Source organism: Pithys albifrons, chromosome 3 (assembly GCF_047495875.1).
Source record: "Pithys albifrons albifrons isolate INPA30051 chromosome 3, PitAlb_v1, whole genome shotgun sequence".
Classification (NCBI taxonomy): Eukaryota; Metazoa; Chordata; class Aves; order Passeriformes; family Thamnophilidae; genus Pithys; species Pithys albifrons.
In genome coordinates this window covers 91,993,855-92,018,557 of record NC_092460.1, presented here as the reverse complement: position 1 = coordinate 92,018,557, position 24,703 = coordinate 91,993,855, and the positions used below count along the sequence as shown (strand labels likewise).

Genomic DNA, 24,703 nt, shown 5'->3' with positions numbered 1-24,703 from the left:
TCAAGGGGCTGTTTGAATAAAATATTGGTTTGTGACCCCTTGTGCTTTACCCTGTTTTTTTCTGTTTCCCTGCTTTCTCTTTCTGATGGGTAGTGGCATTCTTCAAAACGGGCAAGTATATTCTTGTTGCTCAAATTCCTTCTGTTTACTGCAGTTGATATTTTTCACTTATATTTCTATTCCTACTGGATCTTCTCCTCTGTATTCCTCATCTCAAGATTTTCTCCATAATCATTGGGTACCATAGCAATAGAAAGGGGAAAACCAAGTGAAGTATTTTTCTGTTTTCACACACATTTCAATATGTTGCTAATCTCTAATCCTTCTTTGTCTGGTCCTATCAGTGTTCAATGATACCAGCTATTGAAGCCATTATTTTCAGTAGGATTGACAATGATGTTAGTATAATTGAGGTTTTAAACATTTATTGCAGAAAATAGTAGGAGCATTTTTCTTCATGTTCTAACAACTTAGTGTCCCAAATAGATCTTTGTATCAGATTGTACTTCTAATGAAAACATCTCATATGTTTTCATGTTGTCATGCTAATTAAATGTCTTCTTTAAATAAATTGTTAGATGTATCTTGTTTTTGCCAGGTGTATGTTGTTTATAAGTAATTTCTTCCTAAGCTGTGAAATACTGAGAAGTATACAGTATATTAGTAGCAAAGTGTCTTAAAATAAACATTTATTTCTAAATTCATGGATGCATGCAAAATTAGCCAAACAGCTTGAGAAGAGAAATGACGGCAAAAATCCCTGTTTACTTCTTTGGTGTTCACTCTTAGTCTTTGTAGTTTCAGAATCACTGAAGCTTGATCATTTTGATGAAGCTGGCTACACGTTTATAGCACCAAGGTTGGTTAATTTCCCAGTAATGAATATTATTTCAGCAGTAAATATGCATTTGATCAGATTAATGACACATAGAAAATAGATTGACTAGTAAAGTTTCATTTTGGTATAAAATTCTCCATCTTTTCTTCTTGCTGGAATGCAAATAGGATCTTCAGGCTCTGATTCCTGTTTATATTAATCAAAAAGAGCTGTAAAGTCTGATGATTTAATGGAAAACTTATACATGTGTGTTCATTTCTTGTGGTTCTGACATTTAAGATTTTAAAACTTTTACCTTAGGCTCTTATTTTTAATATAAGTTCCATAATGCTTGCTTCAAGATGTTTTGCAACTTCAAGACAAAGGGTTTCAAAGCTCTCTGTCACCTAAGGATGAGTTATTTTTTGATTCATTGAACATAAAAATTATTAAGTCATTGAAAATTGATTAAATTCATTAGTTCCCTAGGATTTTTTTATGGGAAATTGTGCAATCCTTGTTGCCCTTTTAAATTTATGATTGTAAGGGAAAGTTGGTATGATAAACAGTTTTTGAAAATTAAGTTCATCTAAAAGATAGTTATGATAAATAAAGAAAATACTCTACTGTTAAGTAAGTTGAGAATTGTTGCATTCCTTATTTATCTGATAATTTTCTGTATACTTTTAAATTTCAATTAATAGATTGATTTCCATGACTAGTAGATTGATTGCATGTAAAAGTATTCTATCTTAAAATGCGTCGCAGCTTAACTATTTATTTTTCTGAAAGTCTGAGGTTATTGATAATCTATTGTACCAGTTAGCAGTTTCCAACAACTCTGTAATTGTTAGGCTATCCTACATTAACAAAGCCTGCTTGTTATGTGGCTCTGTTTACATGTGAATATTGGCATAGTGAGGTAAATTCTGCTTACAGTATTTCAGGATCATGGAAACGTAAATAAAGGGTAATAAGGTATCTCAGACATATGCAATACTTGAATAGACATCTTTTGTTTATAAAATTAATTTAATAGAAAAGGCTGATTTAAAAAAGAGAGCCCCCTGCTTTACTGCTAAATACACTCTGCATTTTAATTAAAGATGTTTAATGCCACTCACCATACAACATTTGCCTCCAAAATTCCCAGTGACTTTTATTGCTCTTGCTTGCATTCAGTGAATTACCCAATGATACAGTGCTTTATTGCATAGGGTAAAGAACAGCAGTTTGCATATTTCAAAACAAAGAATGTTTATATGTTTATGTGGTCTGTACCCTATTAAAATTGCCTTTAATACTTCTCAGAGGGTACGACCTTAACCCATAAATCTGACCTCAGTTGGGCATGAAGTGGCTTCATTTCACTAGCAGTCCACGTACATTCTAGTGCAGTTTAACCCAGGAGCAGTTTAAATTCACCACCAGGCATTTTTGTGTTTAGTTTACAGACTATGATCTCCTAATTTCATGGCCTGAACTAGTCCTGAGTTTTTTCTGGGAATCTATGCCTTATTTCATACTTGCAGTTTTCTTATAAATCAGGTTTAGGAAGGCACTTGAACACCTTATTTCCTGTGGATGCCTGAAATAATTGATATGGTCATTATTCGGTATTGGTCATAGCAGTCAGTTGACACAGTAGTGCCAGCTACCTCATAATAGTTGTAGAGTTCTGCTTGGACTGTAAAAGTGTCTGCTTTAGTAGCAGAGGAAAAAAATCTGAGAAGGCTGCTGTTCTGTTGTTTTTCAGAGAATACTGTATTGATGTAAAAAAATCAGAAAACAACACAGAATTTCTACTAAATTTCAATGAATTTATTGACAGAAACACTCCAAGCAGTTCATCATGTAAGTATGGTTTTCAATTTGCTCACGTTTTTCCATAGGAAAATACTTCCTCGTAAATGAGAGTTCATGCTCAAATCCTGTGGGTTTGATTTTTTAGTTGAAATATATCCAGTGTCAGGATTTTCTATTCAAGTTAGAGATTGTAAAATTAGTTTTCAAGTTTCTGGTTTTATTTAATAAAGTTTGCAGGGCATTATCCATCCAGTATTTTCTGTAATTTCTCTCAGCATTCTGTTCAAGCATTAAATAACTACTGGTTCACACTCCAAATATTTTGAATTTATATTTTTTCATTTGACCATATCAGTCAAAGTAAGTCCCAAGTAGACTCAAAGTCCTGTAATGAAATCTTCAATGTGCTTTCTTGTAATTTTATTCCAAACTAAGTAAAGGAATCTAGAACCAAAATAACCTATAACCAGAATAAAAAAAATTTCTATTACTGGTTCACAAATTGCTTAAGGATATCTAACTTGAATAGCTTAAGACCACAAATGCATGTAACTGCTGCAGTGGTGGCCTGGGCTTCAGGAAGGTATTAAGTCATGTTTTGAAATTCAGCCTTTAACCTCTGTTTAGAATAAATGAGGAGTTATGCTTGTGAGTGAACCATCAGTAAGGTATTGAAGTCTTGTTCTCATCAAAAATTCCATGTTTGGTTTTGGTTTTGTACTCATACATCTGTTTAGCATTATAAGTAATTTATGAATAGTTGGAATAATTTTTTTTGTCTTGCGTTCCCCATGTCTCTTTAACATGTTGCTGTCAGATACCACTGATCTCTTCAGAAAAAATCTCCCTGCTAGACAGTGTAACTGAAGGAATGTGTCCTTAGATATGAGATCTTCCCACAGAAGGCTATTTTTGTGTGCATGTGTAGGGTTTTGGAGTTCTTTTTAGCAGAGTAATCTTATTCATTGGCACATTGCTGATGGACTGAAATTTTGTTTGAATCCCTTGACTCAGTCTTGGAAATGAAACCATTCATCTCCACTGATTAAAGTGCCAATAAATGAAAATTCTAGTTTAATGTTCACTACTTATATAAGCAAATATCAAGAGCATATTTAGTGATATTGTAGTATACACTAGAGCTTAGTAAATAACCATTCCAAATGATATCTACTTATTGCTATATTTCATTTTGGAATATACAGTAAAGATGCCTTTTTTAACTTTTGTTTCCCTAATAATTAAGTTACTTTAAGAATAGGCTCCTTAATAATTAAACAGGGTTAACTAAATGAATTAATAACATTAAAACCTAAAAATGCTTTTCAAAAGGAATAAGTAGTAAAATCCCCTCACTGAAATAATTTATATACCATAAGAACCTCCTCTTCCAAAGTGGTACTGAAAAAGATGCTTGAGAAGCACTGACTTCAAACCATCTTTTCAAAGAAATTTAAGCATGATATCTCCATATAAAGATAAAAAGTGTTTTAACAAAAGCATTTAAAAATAGGTTAATTTACAGATTGAACATAGGGGCTTTGCAAAGCTGGGACCTACACCCTTACCACCTTGCTTATTCCTATGACACAGGAATAGGTTTTTAGGATACAATGAAGGAAATGTGTAAGAGAACTCAACAGTATGAGAGCAATCTATTAACACTAATTACTTGATGTAATTTGAAATTAGGCAGTATGTTTAATGGAAATGGCCCAAATCTTGTGGCTAGAGGATCTTCAGAACTTAGAACTTCATTTTAGCCTTTTAATGAAACTCAATCTCATATGGTTTCAGATGAGTGTCCTAACTCTTTTGATAGGTAATACTGATATGGTCATAAGAGTATTGCTGGATGCAGGATTTACAGAGGAACTTGCCAGAAATTACTGGAATAAACTGTCTCTGTAAGTATTCTTTTTCTTGGCTCTGTTTTTTTTTTGTTTTTTTTATGCACTTTGATAATACAATAATGTGCATTTATCTATATACAGATATGCAGCTAATGTTTACACATAATAGGTATTAAATTCACAATTAAGCTCTTTAATGGCAACCTTTGATGTAGGAATTTGTGAGAATTTCAGTCAGTTTTCATTTTAAATATTTTGGGGTTTTTTTACAGTGATGGAGTTGTTGCACAATTTGTTGTTACAGATGGTGGAATTACGAGAGTATTTCCCAAAAGGTAAGAATTATTATAAAAAGAATTATTATAAAAGAGTATAATATGAATCATAGAATCAATTGGGTAGAAAAAGACCTCTGAGATCGTCAAGTCCAACCCTTGGTCCAACTCCAGTCCATTTACTAGATCATGGCACTCAGTGCCATGTCCAATCTCAGTTTAAAAAACTCCAGGGAAGGTCAATCTACCACCTCTCTTGGCAGGCCATTCCAATGCCTGATTACTCTCTCTGGAAAGAATTTTTTTCTGATATCCAACTTAAATTTCCCCTGGCAGAGCTTAAGCCCGTGCCCCCTTGTCCTATTGCTGAGTGCCTGGGAGAAGAGATCAGCCCCCACCTGGCTATAACTTCCCTTCAGGTAGTTATAGACAGTGATGAGGTCACATCTGAGCCTCCTCTTCTCCAGGCTAAACACCCCCAGCTCCCTCAGCCTCTCCCCATAAGGCTTGTGCTCCAGTCCCTTCACCAGCCTTGTTGTTCTTCTCTGGACCCGCTCCAGCCCCTCAATATCTTTCCTGAACGGAGGGGCCCAGAACTGAACACAACACTCAAGATGTGGCCTCACCAACACAGAGTACAGGGGAAGGAGCACTTCTCTTGTCCTGGTGGCCATGCTCTTTTTGATACAGGCCAGGATCTCATTGGCCTTTTTGGCCACCTGGGCACACTGTTGGCTCATGTTGAGCTTCCTGTCAATTAGTACCCCCAGGTCCCTTTCTGCCTGGTTGCTCTCCAGCCACTCTGTGCCCAGCCTGTAGGGCTGCAGGGGGTTGTTGTGGCCGAAGTGCAGGACCCGGCACTTGGCCCTATTGAACTTCATCCCATTGGAATCAGCCCATCTCTCAAGTCTATCCAGATCCCTCTGCAGAGCCCTCCTGCCTTCCAGCAGATTGACACTCCCTCCCAGCTTGGTGTCATCAGCAAATTTGCTGATGATGGTCTCAATCCCCTCATCTAAATCATCAATAAAGATGTTAAACAGGACTGGAGCCAACACAAACCCCTGGGGAACACCACTAGTGACCGGCCACCAGCTGGATGCAGCTCCATTCACCAGCACTCTCTGGGCCCAGCCCTCCAGCCAGCCCCTAACCCAGCAGAGAGTACAGAGGATAATTTTTTTATCTCGAAAGAGTGGAATGTTAAATAGTGTATTTATTGAATGAAAAGCTACAGTCTCCTACAGTCTAATCTGTACTGATAGCTATGAAATGAATGGAATGTCTTGTTTTCCTTTGATTTTACCTGTGTCACTGCTTGAAACTGATCTGTAACATTATTTTCATGACAGGCCCTTGTAGTCCAAGTTTCTAATCAGTGTAAAGTATCAGGAAAAGCAATGCCCTTGTAGTAGCAGTGGGGCCATGCTAATCCCTAATTACTCCCAAGCACTCAGGTTTTTGGCAGGCTGCAAATACTGGAAAATAGTAAATGATTTTTTTATTTTTTTTAGACTAAGATCAGGCCAAATGGTCCAGGGACATAAAGGGAGAAAAATGTATCATTACCAGAGGACAAAAATGGAATGTGAAATTTGACATATAATAAACTAGGCAACCCCATGAGTGACTGAGAATAGTGAGGGCATCAGTACAGACATTCTGATAAATGGCAAATTTATCTGTTTTCTCAGTTTGTTCTGTGTTTCCCCCAAATGTGAAAATGTTAATGAATTTTACTCTACAGGTCAGTTTTGTTCCTATTTTGACATTTAATGACATTAAATCTCTTAGGATTAAACTCAAGAGATGGCTTGTGCTGTAAATGTTTGTTTAGATTTTGTTGTAAGTAGTGTTGCAGTTATGTTTGTCTCCATGTATCTAAAAGTGATTAGACAAGATTGATGTTGTTCCAGGAATACTTTTTTTTATTGGTCAAAACTTTTTTTTTAAATGATGACATCTGACAATTAACCAATGAAAACTGACCAAATCTGAGGACTGTAAGAATGAATCTGACATTTTTTCCACCTGTGAAACATTAAAAGAAAGCAACCTGCTACACAGCTTTAATGAGATTGTGTCTGTTTTGATTACCTTTTTTTTTCTAAATGTAGGGCAGGAGAAGATTGGTTGGAAAATGCTGAAACTTATGAAGTCAGCTTCTATAAAAGGAGTTTAGATAATGACAACTATATTTTCACGGCTCCCTACTACAACAGTAAGTCATCAGTTTCAAAACATCAGAGCTAGCTAGTCCAATATAAGTTGAAGTTTTCCATACCAGTCGAGGTCACGGACAAAAGATGCAAGTGGGACATTTCATAAGGAAAGAAATCATGGGGCAATACCCATTATTAAGAAACAAGTAGCTCGGAGGGTACTAACCAAGGGTCATCTTAATTTGTTGATGACTGCAGGGTCTCAGAATTAACTAATTTGAAAACATGAACTTTTGCATGGAGATACTTTGGTGGAGTTATTTTAAAAGGAAGTGAAATAAAGTTTCACTGAGGCAATGACACTACCTAAAATGTCATATTTGAGTTGAGCTCTGTACACTGCCTCAGCACCAAACCTGACTTGGGGGATCAGGTGTAAGGGTCCAGAGTACACAACTCTGTCCACTGCACCACCTTAATTTAAAAGTTGTTTTTGAATTCTATTTCTAATTGCTGTTATTCACCAAAACCAGTTTGTCTCTGAAATGTTGTGACATTTAAAACCTATATATGCACAATAGTAAGTGCTTGTGGCTGATGTGAGCAAAATTCTCGAGCTTGTTTAAAAGCAGATGCTACCACAAACTGTATACTCCTCTCTTAGACATATAGGATCATTTATTACTGTTGTTTCATAATTATTTATTACATTTTTTCTCAATAAAATATAAAGATAATTAACTAAATTACCTGAAGCCTTTGTTGTTCCTGAGGTAGCTCAGATAGTAATTGCTGGTTAGTGAGTGGTGTCAGTATACCCTGCATTGAAAAATGCATAAACAACAGCAGGATAAAGTCTTTGGCTCTGATCCTAGTTTTAACAGAGCTGCTCACATTTCTAAAGCTATTTGTGGCTCTAAGGCTACAGTAATGTTATGAAGCAGTCAAACGGTGCACAACAAGTGAATGAAGAAAACTAAATAAAAGTATTCATCTCAGTCATGCAGGTGTTAGTGATCTGAGCTATCACAGGTAATAAATGGGTGCTGCAGCTTGGTCAGTGCTTTTGGATAAGGATTTTGTTTTAATCCTTCTGGGTATTTGAATAATAATCTAAGTTTCAGAAGAAGATGCTTTTATATCACCCTAACTTCTTTTTCCATTTGTTTTTTTTCCCCCTTCTGTACTGTCAGAAAGTGGTGCCAATAGCTATGAATCAGGTATTATGGTAAGCAAGGCTGTGGAAATAACGATTAATGGGAAGCTTCTGAAGCCAGCAGGTAAGGCAGAGTGATGCTGAAATGGTAAATACTTCAGTTATCTGTTTGTTGCTCAAGAGTGAATTAAAACTTCAATTGAGTTTTCAAAGGAACTTCACTTTATAATAACATTATTTTCTCTGAGACAGTTCTAATCTTGCTAATGGAAATCAAGCCAAAGATCTGGTTGTATTTGAGTAAGAGTGCTTAATTTATTAGTCTCATGAAGGATGCTGGTGGTCATGCAACTGGGTAAAAGTCATATTTTACTCTGAATGACTTAGATGTTCTTATAATTTCTCCCTTTATTTTAGGCTTCTGCATTACCTTTTTTTTTCATTTTGCTAAAAAAGACTTTCATGTATTTCTTGTTAGTTGTTGGAATAAAAATTGATGCAAACAGCTGGATGGAAAATTTCACAAAAACCACAATCAAGAGCCTGGTAAGCAATTGACCAAATTGTTTTTGAACTTTATTTGCATTTCTCAAAGCTTCAAATGCAAATAGGTCTACTAGCTCTTTGAGCCAGAGTCACACTGATGCAAAGTTGCCAAGTTAGTTGTGGTATTCAGGTCATATAAATAAATCTATGTTGAAATAGGCTGGGTTTTCTACGTGTCTTCCTTTCATAATTATAAAACATGGATTAAGAGAAAAAAAAGGCATATTCTAGGCAGCAGGGTCCTTACTAAGATTACAATGTAGCAGTGAATAAAATCTGCAAGAGAAATGATGAATTTATTTGTATGTCATGTGGAGGATGGGTAAGCAGCGAACAGTAAGAATTTATATTTCAAGCGTCATCGCAGCAGTTTATCAGAACTTAATGAAATGGGTGCTTAACCATTTCATTCCATACCTCTAATTCTTGGGTGTAAATAAGAAGGAGGAAAGGTTAAATGAAAGGAAAATTATGGAACTGATACTGAATTTAGAAAGGAGAGGCACAAAATGAAGAAACTTAATGGAACATAAGTTCCATATTGGGTCAGACAATGTTGCTTTGTGGGTTGTATATTTAGGAAATCGAGGACAGTGTCTGGCTGTATTAAGTATTGGGGCAGTGGATAGGCAAATGCATTGCCTAAGTGGTAAGGACAGTTAAGTACAAAAATACATAAGTGAAAAACAAAGAAATATCTCTGATTTAATATGAGATTGATGACTCCAGCATTATCTGGGAGCTGTTTCGCTCAGGACATAATACAAGTACACAATTATGTGTGTATGTGTACACATATTGCAAGAACATAAGAAAGGCATGTCAGGAATCAAAGCCATGAAAGCCAACTGAGTTGATGGGCTTTCTATATCACATAGGATTCCCATGCTTTGAGACTGGTGAAGCTTTTCATCCTCCAAAAAGATACTTTTGAAGGTTTTCTTTCCATGCCCCAAACATATTTTTATGCCCCCAGAACATGCACCTGTTCTTTCTCTTTTACTTTATGCTCACAACACTGACATCCTGACAGGTCCTCCAAACTATTTATCTCTAATATGTTGAACATATATGTAAAGGGAGCTGTATTTGACAAAGGCAGTAGAGATTGTGCTGTTGGTAATTACTGAGCACAGGTTGTTCAGAGAGATATTTATGATAAATGGCATACACTCAAAATTTAAATTAGTATACAGATCCTGAAAACAGAATCACTTGTTCTTGTCTTGCTTGATGAATATAACTGCAAAATACAGTTTTGTTTTTAACATTTTTGTGAAGATTACTGTACTTCTGTTTTTTAGTGCAACAGTGAAATCTGTGGCTGTGAGAGAAATAGCATGGTAAGAATATGTTCAGCTTATGATAACTGACAGATTATGAAAGTTCACTCATTCTCTCTAGATTTATCTAAGACAAAGACTCTATCATTGTTTGATGGGTTTTTTTACAGAAAACAGGGCTTAATTGTTTGTATCTTGAGAAAGATGAAAGAGGGGAGGGGATGAAAGGGCATAAAAGTCAGGTGAAGTGGCTGTTGCAATAATCATCACCATGAGATTATGACAACTACTGTAAAGAAAAACAAATAGAGGTAAAAGCAATAGAGGATGATATGAAATGTGAGAAAAATATAACAGTAATTTGCAATGCAAGAGACAAGTCCTGAGAAAAAGTAATAATTTTTAAAAGTCTGAAGAACAAGTAGTACTAGAAGTACCTCAGAGAAGGGTAAATGCAAACTGAGAAGCACCAGAGTACATGATGTACCTTTCAACAGTCATTCATCATCCTCCTCCCCTTGGTTCCCAGCACATTTAGGATTAGGGGACCCCATTGCTCTGCTGCACTCAGGAGAGCACAGCTCCAGGGGCTGTCACCGTATCAGGTTCTGCCATGTGCTTAAAAGCTTTCCTGTGCTCGGGTCTTCTGAGTTCTTTTGCAGAGTGTGAAGACCATTAAATGCAAGAATTACAGCAAAAAAAGGTACTCTGGGAGGTTATCTATTTGACCTCAGTGCTATCTCTCCAATCTCTGGCTGCAAGGACCTTTTACAGAGTGCAAAGCAAAGGGAACAAGTGAACTTCCTATCCCTGCACCTGACACCTGGAAAAAATCTCACTACAGTCCTTGGCAAGTGAAAAGAATAATGAGTAGCAAGCTGAGAGTCTGCCCTTCAGATTTTTACCATTGAAAACTGCAAATGGGAAAGAACTTTAAGCATTGCTGAAGCACATGAGAAGTTGTAGTACCTTACTATGAGCTGAGTTTCAATTATAATCAGATTTAATAAGGATATAGCATTCTTTCAGCTAACAATATATTGAGCAAATTAAGAATTTACAAACTAACATTTATGAAATTAAGCCACAAATAAGCCTTTGATCTGTTCAAACTACTATTATACTGATAGTGCTAATTATTATAGCTTAAAATGGGCCCTTGGCTATGGGTTTTGTGATTTAGCCTGAGCCACACAGATTTGAAGATATTTCTGATGTGAAGAAAAATAGTTTCTTAGAGAGTTTTCTATTGACAAATCTTGCCTGTAAAACCTATTTCACTTTCTTACAATAGCATGTGGACTGTGTTATCCTTGACGATGGTGGATTTCTTTTGATGTCAAACCGAGATGAATATACACAACAGGTATGTATATTTATAAAGAACATGAAAACCAATAGGAAGAAGTTTTAAGAGCAAATAAATGCAGCATTTCACTCTGAACTTACGCTAAAGATAACATTTCTGAATCACAAAAATATTGCTGGATCAGAAATTACGGAGTTTTTTGTTAGTCTTTATTACAGTCTTATTTATGGTTGAAAATGCCAAACTTCTACCAAGTTGCATTCTTTGTGCTTTGCCAACAGACTTATGAAGGTGAGGGCAAGTAGTGTGGTATCCACACACATTCTTTTACTTACTCCTCTTGCTCTTACCAGGCAGGGTCTCATTGATATAGTGCCTTTGACGATTACTGTCTAACTGAGGAATTTGGAACTGTTCACTTTGTTATGAGAAAAATATTTGAAAGTACTTCACCTTATCTCTCTATATTCTCTCCCATCAGATTGGAAGATTCTTTGGTGAAATTGATCCTGGCCTGATGCGAAACCTGATTAACATGTCCCTGTATGCCTTTAACAAGTCATATGACTATCAATCGGTCTGTGATCCTGAAGAAGAACCAAAGCAAGGAGCTGGACTTCGTTCTGCTTATGTGGTCAGTAGTCCCACATACAGTGGCTGATACTCCATTAAAAGTCTTCAGGTATTTATACAAATAACATAATTTCTTGGGTTTTTTTCCCAGCCTACGATAACAGATATTTTGCAACTAGGATGGTGGGCTTCAGCAGCTGCCTGGTAAGTACAAGTGTGTAGGAAATCTCTGTGGCCAAACTTTATTCAGTAGGTTTAAACTGTGTTTGGTTTGGCTTATTTTCCTCCATAAAAGTGCTCTGGACCTTTTGTTTCTCATAAGGCAAATTCTTAGCTATGACTCCAAACGTGACCATTGTGTCAACACATGAATTCAAAACTGCTCTTGCCAGGTTTTAGGATTGTGTGTTCTGACTCTACAAAATCAGCATCAGGAAGCAGACTTTGAATTAGTGGTCTGAGTACGATTGGCAGTTGTGAAGGTTCAGTCAAAATTATCACATTCAGTTTGCCTGTTTCAGAGGATCGTCTTTCCCTTTTCCTAGCAAGAAGTCTTAAGAAAATCAGTGTTTGTTTTTCAGTAAATCATTTCACAAAACACATGATTCATAGAATCCTAGAATTGTTTGGGTTGGAAGGGATCTCTAAAGGTCATTCAGTCCAAGTCCTCCTGTAATGAGCTGGGACATCTTCAGCTGGATCAGGTTGCTCAGAGCCTGTTCCAACCTGACCTTCAGTGTTTCCAGGGATGGGTCATCTACCTTCTCTCTGGGCAAGCTGTGTCAGTGTTTCACCACCCTCATCATAAAAAATATCTTGCTTATATCTCTCTGAAACTACCCTCTTTTAGTTAAAACCCCTTGTCCTGCTAAAAAGTTTGGCCTCATCTTTCCTAAATGCCCCTTTAAGTACTGAAAGGCCACAATAAGGTCTTCCTGAAGGCTTCTTTTATCCAGACTGAACCTCAAATCTCTCAGCCTTTCCTTATGGGTTAATTTTTCTATCCCTCTGATCATATTTGTGGTCCCCCTTTGGACCCATTTGTTTTATTGTTTTGAGGGCTCCAGAGCAGGACACACAGAGTCCCTCTACATGCAGAGCCATGTAGATTGACATCCCTATCAGCTACTTCCTCCAGCACCACACTGAGATAAGAAATTGAGATTGGTCTGATAGTTTTGCATTGGTGTGAATTGCACCCATGGACACAGTTCCTTTTTCTGAAGTTTTTTGATTTTTTAATAATAATTACTGAGCTGGAATAAATTACCAACTTTGTGAAGCTAAGGGGTAAAATATATAGCAGCTGAAAAAACATAGTTATTTTCTCACAGAAGCACTATTAATATTGTACACTAGTTTTTATTGTTAGTTACATTTTGTTAACAGGAAGAGCAGTAATTTCAGTTTTCTTGGACAACAGCAAACCTCAAAAACTTAAGATGGGCAATAATCCAGTAGAGAAACTTGAGTTCTTTTCAAACAGAGAAACTTCAGTTTATCAGTGTTCAAATCAGAGTTAGTGGTCTGGACTCAATTTAGACCTGAGGTTTATTTTGTGTAATGTTTAACTTGAAAGCACAACATTAAAGTACTTACTGTGGCCATGTTTTTAATGGAGTCTAGGGTCAGAAGCAGGCAGAGAAGGCCATTAAGCAAGCAGAGTGAAAAGGGCTAACCAAAAAATGGATTCAATGACGCACCTGGCAAAAGCAGATGCAGGGAAATAAAAGAAACCAGGTTATTAAAGAGTGCTCTAGTGTTTCAGGCAAAAATGTGGGATAAAGGTGTGAGTGATCATGTTCAAAATTTATATGGGATACATCAGCATTTAGTTAAGAGAGTGCGTATCATTTCTCCTTCATGCTGCTTTAAGTCCGATGATTTAAGTTTTCCCAGGCTGCCTTTTTTGTTCTGTTCCCTATAAATTTTGTGGTAAGCCATTACAAAGGATTACTATTTTCTGTCAGCAAATTGCATTACTGAATGGCATCAGGTCTCTTCTGATCCATGACTGCTGGTGTGCTGTCCCTCTGATGATTCAGAGCACAAAGCTGTGAATGTGAATCCAGAGCTCCTTCAGGCAATGCCTTAGTTGGAAAGGTGACAGACATATTTCGTTTCTTTACTCAGGAATCACGCTGGATAAGGTGAAAAAATTGGAGGTTGAAAGAAGTTATGCACTCCCTTTTTTCTGTGGGACAATTGTTAGAACAGAATAAGATAAGAAGAGATCAGGTGATGTTTGTGGGTAAAAGGAAACCTAAGACTTGACAACTGGAAAATACAATTTAGGAAGGTTTAAGCAGAAATAGGGAGTCAAGGAATATACCTGTTGCAGTTCCTGTTTTGACAGGCTGGTAGAGGAGAAGGGGGCTGTGTATATGACAAGCTGGTACTTGCTTTAAGTAAATAAAATTGGAAAAATACAATCATCAGGGAAGAAAAATAATTTTAAAAAAATGAAACTCTTTAAGCCTAAGTGTTTTGGCAGCATCTAGGAAGAAAATATAGTCCATACCTCAAGAGTAGGAATAGAGATTATTTTAAAAGTCAACTGTTACAGCAATGGTTTTTATAATATACTTGTAATATTCAGTGTTCGTCTCTTTCTCAGCAGTTTAATGAAGTTTAATCAGTGTAAAGTATCCAAGTCAGGAGCATTTCCCCTGAGTGTGTTCATAATGAGTTCTGGTTGGTTTAAGTGTTAGAGGAACGCCAACATGTCTCTTCCACCTCCTGCAGAGCTATAAAAGGAGTGCAAGGATAGTATGATAACATTTCCATTATGTGAGTTACGGGCCCAAGTTATAGCAAATTTCAGCAGTGGAATCAAAGATTTGTGTGAAAGACCTGTGAGAATGCATGAAAAGAAAAGCAGAGTCAAACTATAAGGTTTAAAGAAACACAGTTAATAACAAGTGAAAGTGTAAAAGAAATCATTTTGTTGTTAATAACTCACATTTGAGTAGTATTTAACTATCCATTAAATACAAAGAAGAAAAAAAAGCCTTTAAGAAATACATATTGTCTTTCTGTATTCAGGTCTATCTTACAGCAGCTGTTTCTGAGCTTGACTTTTCCACGGTTCCTTGAAGCAGGTAAGTCAAGAGAATGTTAGCGAGTCAACTTTGAGTGAAGTAGAAGGTAAGAATCTAGGCTGGGAGCCATATTTGGATCTCCCTATTATATCTGTAACTTGAAAATATCATTGTTTTTTATTTTCTTCTTTTCTTTTTGTCAGCTGATATGGAAGATGATGATTTTGGTGCCGCCCTGCCTAAAACAAGCTGTATCACTGAGCAGACTCAGTATTTCTTTGAAAATGATGATAAATCATTTGGTGGGATTGTAGACTGTATAAACTGCTCCAGGTAAAATTTTTTCAGTATAAATAATAACTTTGCGATTTTCATTTATTTTACAAAAGGTAATGACACTATTATAAGAACAAAAGGTATATTTCTGATTAATTCCACCAAACTTACATAACCAAGACAGAGAAGAGTACAGGCAGGTAAATTGCATTCTCTTTGTTCAGAATGAATTTTAACTTTAACAAATAAAGAATTGTAGAAATACTTCAGTCAATTTTTTGTTTTATAGTCTCTATATGCTTCATGAACATTGTGTTTCTATCTCTTTTACAATTTGTTTCCTTTTAATTTATTATACCAACTAAAAAGCATTCTGCAGTATTCCGAAGGATATGATTTTCTTTAATCTGGTTATTTATTGAAATTTTTGATGGTCAAGAAGATTATGCAGTTTATCTTCTATTTTACCTTCTAGTCAATAGTGCTTATGATTTGAGAGCTGTGAGTCTTATAAAGCAAACAAAGCTGGTTTATTTTGTGATGAAAAGAATTACTCCTCAGGCTCTACGTATCTATTCAAGATGATGTTTAATATTATGTCAAAAAATTGGATACTTCAGAAACGTAGCAGTTTGGACCTTGCCCTGTATTTCATACATGAGCCTGCTGGCTTTTTGCATACAATTAGAGCTTCTGAAAATATTGTAGAAATTAGAATTACCAGACAGATTTTAAACTCCTTGAAGACAATATTTCAAGGCAGAACAGAAAGGCAGAGGACCTTGGAGAGTGGTGAATACAGCCAAAACATGATGACACTTTTCCCACTTCCATAATGTCCTCCTCCATGTTGCTAGTATTTATTGGTTTTATTTATAAATTGAAAATTACCCTACTAATGTGAAGACCTTTTGTGGAATTATGTAGACATTAAAATACATATATACACATCCAATACGCATTATACATATCCTAAACCTCTCCTGCACCCTTCTTACAGACAGGTTTTTGTGTTGGGGTTTTTCTTGTTTGCTTTTGCAGTTGGGGGTTTTCTCAGTGTTAATTGAGACAGAACTGATGTTATTTCTCAGTACAGCTACTGCGGTAGGAGTGCAGAGCTAGCTATTAACTCAATTAAAGTAATTTTCTGTTCTTTTCCACTTTTTCCACTAACGAGTCTAGTTGAAAGGAAGTACCATGGAAATGTTGAAAAGATTACAAAATTTGTTATAAATGTTTCTTGCTGTTAGTTGATGAAAAAGATAAACAGTGGAAGGCAGACTGAATCTGTGAAGCTGGATTATTTTTTTGTTACAATACTGTGTGTCCTTCTCAAATATGGATTTTCTTGCTTCATTTAAACATAGTTTTTTGTTGTCTTCTTTTCCAGACTTTATCATGCAGAGAAGATTTCAAACACCAATCTAGTATTCATTATTAGTGACAGCCAACTGCTGTGCCGCTCCTGTGACCCGAAGCCACTGATGCAAGCAGAGAAGCCGGGTATCCTTTAAAATCATGTTATTTAGTAGTGTGGATTGATTTTTGGCTATGGGATACAGGAATACTTTGGGGGGAAAATGACCCATTTATGTATATATTAGTAACATGGTTGCTACTGGAATGCTTGAAACAGCAGGTATTTGTGGATGATACCACAAGTCATCTGATGCAGCAGTCACTGAGGTAGAGAGCAAAGCTGTTACTTCTGAGAATGGGCTCACAGGAACTTCATAAAATTCCATAAAGGCAGTTGCAAAGTCTTGGGCCCAGAACAGAGCTAGACAGGTTGGGGACAGAGTGACAAAAAGCTTTGCAGAAAAGAGTTTGTGGTTCATGATGGGCAAGAAGTTGAACATGAGTTTGCACTGCACCTTGCAGTAAAGAGGTCGCATCCTGGGTTGTGATAGCAAGAGTGTATTCAGCAGACTGGGAGACCTAGTCCATCCCATCTCTTCAGCACTGCTGAGACCACATTTAGTGTGCTGTGTAATGTTTGGGGCTTCCCAGTACTACAGTGACACACTGGAGGCAGTGTCATGAAGGGGCACCAAGGAGGTTGGTGTCTAGAGCACAGGGTGGGCAAGGGGAGCCTGAGAGTCCTGGGTTTGTCAGCCTTTAGAAAAGACAAGGATATGCCTCTCTAGAGACATAACAAAAAAGGGTAGTGCCAAGACAAGAGTGTTTTGTCTTGAAAGGTTGAGATGCGGCACTGATGGTGAATTGATGGAAGCACTTTAGTGTGTGCTTAGTGTCAATGACAACTGGGACAACTTGGTTTGAGCATGGTGCTAATAACACCAAGGCTGCAGGTTCCATCTCTATGGGGGCCATTCACTTAAGACCTGGACTTGATGGTCCTTGTGGGTCCCTTTCAAATCAGAATATTCTCTTAAATCTGTGAAACTGCTTACTTCTTGTGGAAATTGCTTTAGCCATCAAAGGCTAGAGTTTATCCAGCTGCTAGCATAGAATTTCTGCAGAGCTCGCTGGAGACTTAGGTGGCTTACATGGTAAGCAGAGTCCTTGCAACACAGGCATTGAAGTTAAAAGCTTGTTCTAATTTACAATCACCTTCATGCCAATCTCCTTCCTTTAACCTGTTTGCAGCAGTAGATACTTGTAGGTGATGGTGATGGAAATACATAAAACTCACATACACACATGCGGGTCAGGAAAAAATCACCTCAGTCTTTCTCTGCTACTTGGACTCGAGGATAGGATGCCAGATTTACCATGGTGGTAAATCAAATCATAACTTGGATTATTATGATAGAATATGGAAAACAATTAGTAATACCTTTGTCCATGTCAGGAAGTTAGTTGAGACAGCCTCTCCCATTTCTGAAAGAAAAGCAGATGGTAGTACAGATGTCTGTGTTTCTTTGGCACAAGCAATGCATTCATTGCCACATTAATAAAACTGGAATTCCATCTACACTTGCACTGAAAAGGAACATTGGGGTGCCATCACAGAATTATGTAAACACAGCCTAGTATTCTAATTGGCTTCATTCCATGACAGTTTGATTAACTGTTGCCACTTTCTGAATTTATGGACAGCACTTGCAGTAGAAAATGAAGCATGTTTGATGGGAAATGGGCACATGACTTGCATTTCCTTGTGGGGCTCAAAATTTCTAGAAAGCAGTAAATGACCTCAAATGGCAGCCAGAACAGTTGGGTGGGCTTATATTGACTAAATGGACTATTTTATTTTTGTTCCAACTGTGCAGTACTAAGCTATTTTCTCTTTTCTGTAACTAAGGTACATTGTGAAATGCAGATGTAGCATAACATCACCCAAGCAGACAGAGTGACCTTTGGGTGCTATTCAGATGGTTATTATTACACTTCTCTTCCTTTTGACTGGTACAGCTTTGCTTGTGCACATTGTCTCTTAGGATATTACCACATTTCAGCTTCCCTTTCAGTTGGGCCACAGCAGAGAAAACGGGAGGTGAATGAGTCTGATAACATCTGAATGAAGGCAGATGTAGACCTGTAGAGCTAAAGTTCCCATCCTCTTCCCTTCTCTTCCCTTTGGCCTCTCCATTTGTTGCACTGAAGGTGCTGTAGTACTCTGTGGTAGTGCATGACTAGCATTGCTTCAAGTGTAAGTTAGAGCTACAAAGATAAGTAAAGTTTTGGTGCTACTTTTTTAAAGCACTCTAACTTTTATGTGTGTACTACCTGCAGTGGAAGAAGAAAATCTAAACATTTTGAACAGTAATATAAGCAGGTTTCACCAGAAGGCAGCTTTGCAGTTTACCACATCTGTACGTTTCAAGTTTGCTGCAATGGCTTGTGTTCCTTGTTAGCCTGTGGCACATGTGAAGGATAGTATTTACACTTAAATATCACCAATTACAAATTTCAGAGATGTAAGCTGAAGCAGTACTCACGTTTACAGTTAGCTAATTAATAGCTCCCACTTCTCTCCTGATGTTCTGCTGTGAGTATGGATAGCATTTTCTGTCTGACTTTGTCACTGAAATGCTAATGAGATCTCATTAGTTTTTCTGTCATTTACCATCAAAGCCTATAGTGGTATGATCTTTTCTATGATACTTGGGGTAATATAAGTGTACATATAATAGAACCAGTAGTTATTATAGACATTCACTGCAATGTTCAACCTGTATAGAGCATTACTTTTCCAAACAGGTTTCCTTGCTTTTACTGTGTATCTTCATTTTAGCAGTGGTAATAAAAGCAATACAAAAAATGTTAAAAGAACTCAGCTTTTTTTTTTCTGTATATGGTTCTGAAAATATTCATTCTGAAAAGTTATGCAGGATGTTTATTTTCTTGATTAAAACAGTGTAAGAAAAAGGGTATTTCATTTTGATTTATCCGGAGGGTTGGGTTGGTTTTCTTTTAACAGGGAACTGTGACTATTGATGTTTATTTCAGTACTATCTGAATTAGCATAAATCTTCTCTTCTGCCATGAAAATAAAAACAGAATGTCAATCCTGCTAATGTACAATGCATGAAAAACAGTCATACTCCTTAACCAGTGAAACAGATGAAGGGCCAAATCCCTGTGAAATGGTCAAACAGCCTAGATACAGAAAGGGTCCTGATGTCTGTTTTGATGAAGCCAAACAGGTAAAAATTGAACTTGTAAGACTTTAGGACTATCTTGAAAGACAATTGTAGAGCTTTTTTAGAAAAGCAGTGAAAACTGTGTTTAACCATACTTTGGTGCCTCGTAACCTATTTATCACTAAACATAATGTTCACTCTAGACCATAGTCACTCTATTTCAAATATCCCATGATTAACATAAAATTAACAGCTGCTTTCTTATCTGCCTTTCCTATAACCATTGTGCTTTCACACATGATTCTCACTGAAAAAAAAAAAAAACAAAATCAGTGAGCACAAAACTGTTGGTCTCTATACAGTGCTGTGAAATTCAGTTCTTTAATGGTTTTCACAAATACATGATAATCCTGTCTTATAAGTTGTATTTTTAAAATAATGTTTCCAGATATTATTTAAGGTGTGGTTAAATGATGAAGAATGTTCTATGGGGTTTAGGATTTTTTTCAAATTCTAGAAATGATATTCCCTTAGGTCATGTTCTTAAAAGGTATAAAAGTGCATTGCTTTACTGAAATCACCAAAACTGTGCTGTTTCGTACTCTCTCTAATGTATTGAAATTTTGAAGGCAAAAAATTATGACACCTATCTAAATTATTTTTAATATGCTTTTAGTTTTACCTTTCAAATTACTGTATGAAAGAGATTATTGTTCAGGATAAATTTCAAGACAAAAACTGCTGCACATTGAAGTGCCTGGCATTGGATAAAACAAATATTTTTAAAGTAAATTTTTAATGCCTCATGTGATTTCTGCAAAGGAAAGATTCTCCCAGACCAGTGCAGTTAGTTGGCTATAACTGCTGTATGCCAAGTTGTGTTACAGTGTTTATTTTTCTTGTAAGGAAGCACAATTACTGAGATGTCAGTAGTGTTAAAAATAAGTCCAGACAGTTGGCATTCAAGGTACTTTTCTAGTAACTAAATTTTATTTTAAAAAGCAAGTCTTCCTACTGGCCAACAAAGGTTAAATGAAGTTGAAAAACCATCCAAAAGCTTTTTGACCACTGTAAATATTTCAAATCCTCCTAATACAGTTGTGTGTGAAAGTACAACTCCTGCTCACTAGCTTGATGTGCTGATAAGTGTGTAAGTCATGTGTTTTGTAACAGTGGATTGTTTTGGTTAAGTTTATTTGCAAAATTTGCTGTGAATCTCTTGCTCTTGGGTGGATGCTTTCACATTAACTCTGCTAACTGCCAGCAATCTGCATGATATCTCATCTTGTATGTCTTTTTTTCTGTGTTTTCTTTCCTTTCCTCTACTTGCTACTTTGCCCGTTATTAATAGGATCAGCCTATATGCACAACGAGTCGTGCCTCTGCCATGACGTCCGCTCCTATCTTCATTTTTCTGCAAGTTTTCATGTGGTGTGGATGGTCAGTTACTTTCTCTAATTTTTTGTTTTGTTCTTGGCTTAAAAAATTAGCAGACTTTTTTACTTACTGAGCATACAAAAGAGAACAGAATGAAGCAAGTCCTAAAAGCAACAATCTGGAGCAAATTACTATTGCAATATTAAGGGAAATTAAATATGAAAAAACCCTGTTTGGAGCCTTATAAATCACAATTCTGAACACAAGGCCCTCTCCCATAGCACATACAAAGATAAGGGAACCTGTTGGGTTTATGTGGTTGGCTCTTTGAGATTGCACATGTATCACCTGAGTCCGTGTCATTCCCTTCTAAGCATTTTTCCCTTGTCCTTGTAAAAATGAACAGAAGAAGGGTTTCTGCACAAGATACAAAGTAAATAGAGGAGACTGTAAAACCTGTGAAAATAAAGCTTTACTTAGGGATAGCAAGCATGAGTGCCCTGTAAGTGCTGCTTTTGAAAAGAGTAAGGAGTTTTCATTGCTTTCAAACGAACACAACAGTTAATTACAGAGGATACTATTGTGCATCAATCTAATTACCTACATAGGTAATGTCTGTATGTTGACCAGGTGCAGACTCTGGGGGTCATAATGAAATCCTTAGAAATTAGACTTGTATTTAATAGTATGGAGTGTGTCACTGGCTGTTGTGATGGTGACATGTCTGCGAGAGAGCTGCTAAACTAAAGAGTGTAAAATTTGTGACCAGAGGGGTCTCTGATCAACATTATTGTTCTGAAAACCACTAGAGGGAGATACTCACATGTTTATCAAAACATGAGGCAGAACTGGAAGCTTAGAGGGCATTTGTCAGAGTTAGTGTAGTAAAACACTGAATATTGCAGCAATCTGGAAAACTGATTTTCTTAATAATTTATATTCTCTGTGTATATAAAGGAAGGTTCAATTATTATCTCTCAAACATCAGTGAAAAAATCTTAAAGTTCTGTTTAACAGTTGTATTTGAGTAATTTTGAAGTTTCCTATTTTGTCTTTATCTAATTTCTACAAAACTAGGAACTTGCACAGCCATGGTGGAAGGTTGTAAGAAAGGGTGAAAGTTGCTTCCCCTAAGCCGATGGTATTTCACTTAAAAATCTAGATTAACATCTCATGTTCTTACTCGTGCAATTTGTTCTGCAAGTAACCCTCTTTTAATTAAAGAGCTACTGTCCAATGTACATAAAGCAGCAAAGACTCACCTTGAGCTGAATTCTTTAAGCCAAAAATGGGCTTTCTGCTTAAGATGGGAAACCTACAGAATGTAATTTTAGCTGATAGACTTTTGGCAGCAGAAAGTTATAGAGTTAATTTTGTTCATCCATCTCGTTTTTAATAACTTTGTGATTTTGGAAAAGGAATCTCACTGGAAATTAATCTGTGTATTTTTATTAAAATTACTGAAGCCAACACAGGTACAAACCGCTGATCAGGTTCAATAACCTGATTTTTTTGTTTTTTTTTTTCCCTTTTTCAAGGATAACAAAGTAGTCATCACTGCCTTGAAAGGCTTGGTGTTGCTTTGTACATGCACACTGGTTTTGTTTGCAATGCCTGAGAAGAAAAAAAAGAACTGTACAAGTTTTTAGCCTCTACTGGGAATGTCTTACTTCCATCAACTTCCAGGGATGTCAGTGGGAGCTTTGGGGGAGATGAGCAGACCAGGCAACTGAATATATCTTGATGGAATTGCTTGTGTCCCTGGTCTGTGCATGGGTAGCTCTACACTTTTGCAGCTTTGTATGGAGCTCCAGACGAAGGAGGGTAACACAAAATTTATGAAGGATAATGCACTGAAACTGGAAGTTACTGGAGTAGAAGCAAAGTTGTTGTCCATGCAGTATGAAGCATTTAAAGTACATGCTTTTAAAAAGTATAATTTTGACATTATCAACTGATATCAAAGGCCAGATCAGAAGCTCTTTGGCAGATATCGTTGTTTTACCCTCTTTTAAGGCAATGTAGCACAAAAGATTCCAATGAATTATTACGGTTTAAAGACAAAGTTTTAGTACATTAAATAGTTCTAGTGCACTTCTAAAGGAGTAATAAGCACATAGGCTTAACATGTATTTATATGTATTTTTAGTTCCATGTGTATTTTTAAAAATTTGGACTGGCACTGTCTTCAAGGATATGTTCATATATAGCAAAGAATATGTGGGTTTGATACCTAACAATGAATATATGATTTTATAAAAGCATTCATTTCCATTCTGAAAGTGCTGAATAATTTTCAGTGTGTGATGTTGTAAAACAACCCTATCTAGAGTTATCATAGTAAAGTATGATATGGAGATGACACTTCTCTACCTCAAGCATGCAAAGAAATTCGATGTGATTTATTAATGCAAAAAATTTCTTATACACTTCTGATGAAATGAAAGCAGCTAAAGATTATTCTTTCCAGTTTCTTTTGCAATTCTTTCTGTCTTCAAAGAGAAATAATATACAGTATATTATTTTGAAGATAACAAAGAAAGGACATCCCCAATTGATTTGTTTTTCAGGATTTCTGTATGATTAATGTAGTGAGCTGGAAAATTTAAGTGAAACTGTTTAAAAATAATGCCGTGTTTAATTCCACTAGCAGATGTAAAGATAAGATGATAGGATAAAATAATGCTATATATCTTTGTTATAAGATAATTTAGAGGAAATCTCAAAATTAACACTAACATGAAACAGTTGAAGAGTTTTCTTAAAGCTCAAGATTAGGGTAAGTGTTTTCAAAAAAGGCATTTCGAAAACCAGTCAAAACTGACATTTTTCTCAGTCTGGTTTCAAATTAATGATGGAATCTCACTCATTTCCATGCAACTGTTAATGCATGTAAATTAGCATATAATCAGACATTCTCCTCTTACATTTTTTTTTTATTTCCTGTAGTTTTGACAACAGTCAGAGCACACAAGAAAATGACAATTTGCAATTCTAGGGAGAAAAAAAATAATTTAGATATGATTTACTGTACTTTTTTTGCCACTACTATTTTTGTCTTTGCTCAGGACACAAAAGAATAACTGTTTCCAGAGACAATATTTAGAAATTGTTCTGGGTAGAACTGCTGGTTTACCACTGCAAATTGGTCTACAAACTTCAGAAATTCAATGTAGCTTTGATCAATATGAGGTTAAAATCTCACCAACCTTGAAATATGTGTATAAACCATGTATATTTTTCTGTAGTACAATTTAACACCATCATTCATAATAAGAAGATACCTTTCCTACATGAGGCTTCCAAGACATTTTCTACTGTTGGTAATAGTCAATCCTTTAAAAACTGCTCTCTGTAGTTCTAGAGCGTGAGCAAAAGACACTAAAATACTTCTTTTCAACCCAGTAAGAATATTACATTGTATGACTGTTGAATATAAGACTAGTGACCATAAGTTGTGATGTAGTTAAAAAAAAAAAACTAAAAAAATCACAAGGAGCATATAGAGATAAGCAACAGAATAGGTGGGGGTTTCCAAGTACATGTAATAGTAGGATTAATTTATCAATGTAATTTGCCCAATATTTGGTCTAATACAGAGGTGACATATAAGCTGAGTGCTGTATAATTATATATGTGGGGGTGCATCTACTTCGTCTCCATACTGGCAGCCATTTTC

General features: G+C 36.2%; 1 protein-coding gene across 2 annotated transcripts in view; it reads left to right on the top strand.

Moving 5' to 3' along the window:
- Positions 1-24,703, top strand: part of CACNA2D1 (calcium voltage-gated channel auxiliary subunit alpha2delta 1) — a 387,377-nt gene that overhangs the window by 354,817 nt on the left and 7,857 nt on the right. The window contains exons 23-38 of one of the 2 annotated variants that reach the window (XM_071552727.1): positions 94-111; positions 799-859; positions 2,574-2,671; positions 4,446-4,530; positions 4,749-4,811; positions 6,869-6,972; positions 8,107-8,193; positions 8,548-8,615; positions 9,920-9,958; positions 11,193-11,264; positions 11,689-11,841; positions 11,932-11,984; positions 14,826-14,881; positions 15,025-15,154; positions 16,488-16,600; positions 19,628-19,710. In XM_071552727.1, the coding sequence (XP_071408828.1) occupies positions 94-111; positions 799-859; positions 2,574-2,671; positions 4,446-4,530; positions 4,749-4,811; positions 6,869-6,972; positions 8,107-8,193; positions 8,548-8,615; positions 9,920-9,958; positions 11,193-11,264; positions 11,689-11,841; positions 11,932-11,984; positions 14,826-14,881; positions 15,025-15,154; positions 16,488-16,600; positions 19,628-19,710 (1,283 nt within the window). The remainder of the gene's footprint in view (positions 1-93; positions 112-798; positions 860-2,573; positions 2,672-4,445; positions 4,531-4,748; positions 4,812-6,868; positions 6,973-8,106; positions 8,194-8,547; positions 8,616-9,919; positions 9,959-11,192; positions 11,265-11,688; positions 11,842-11,931; positions 11,985-14,825; positions 14,882-15,024; positions 15,155-16,487; positions 16,601-19,627; positions 19,711-24,703) is intronic. The other variant, XM_071552728.1, reaches the window with a different exon arrangement.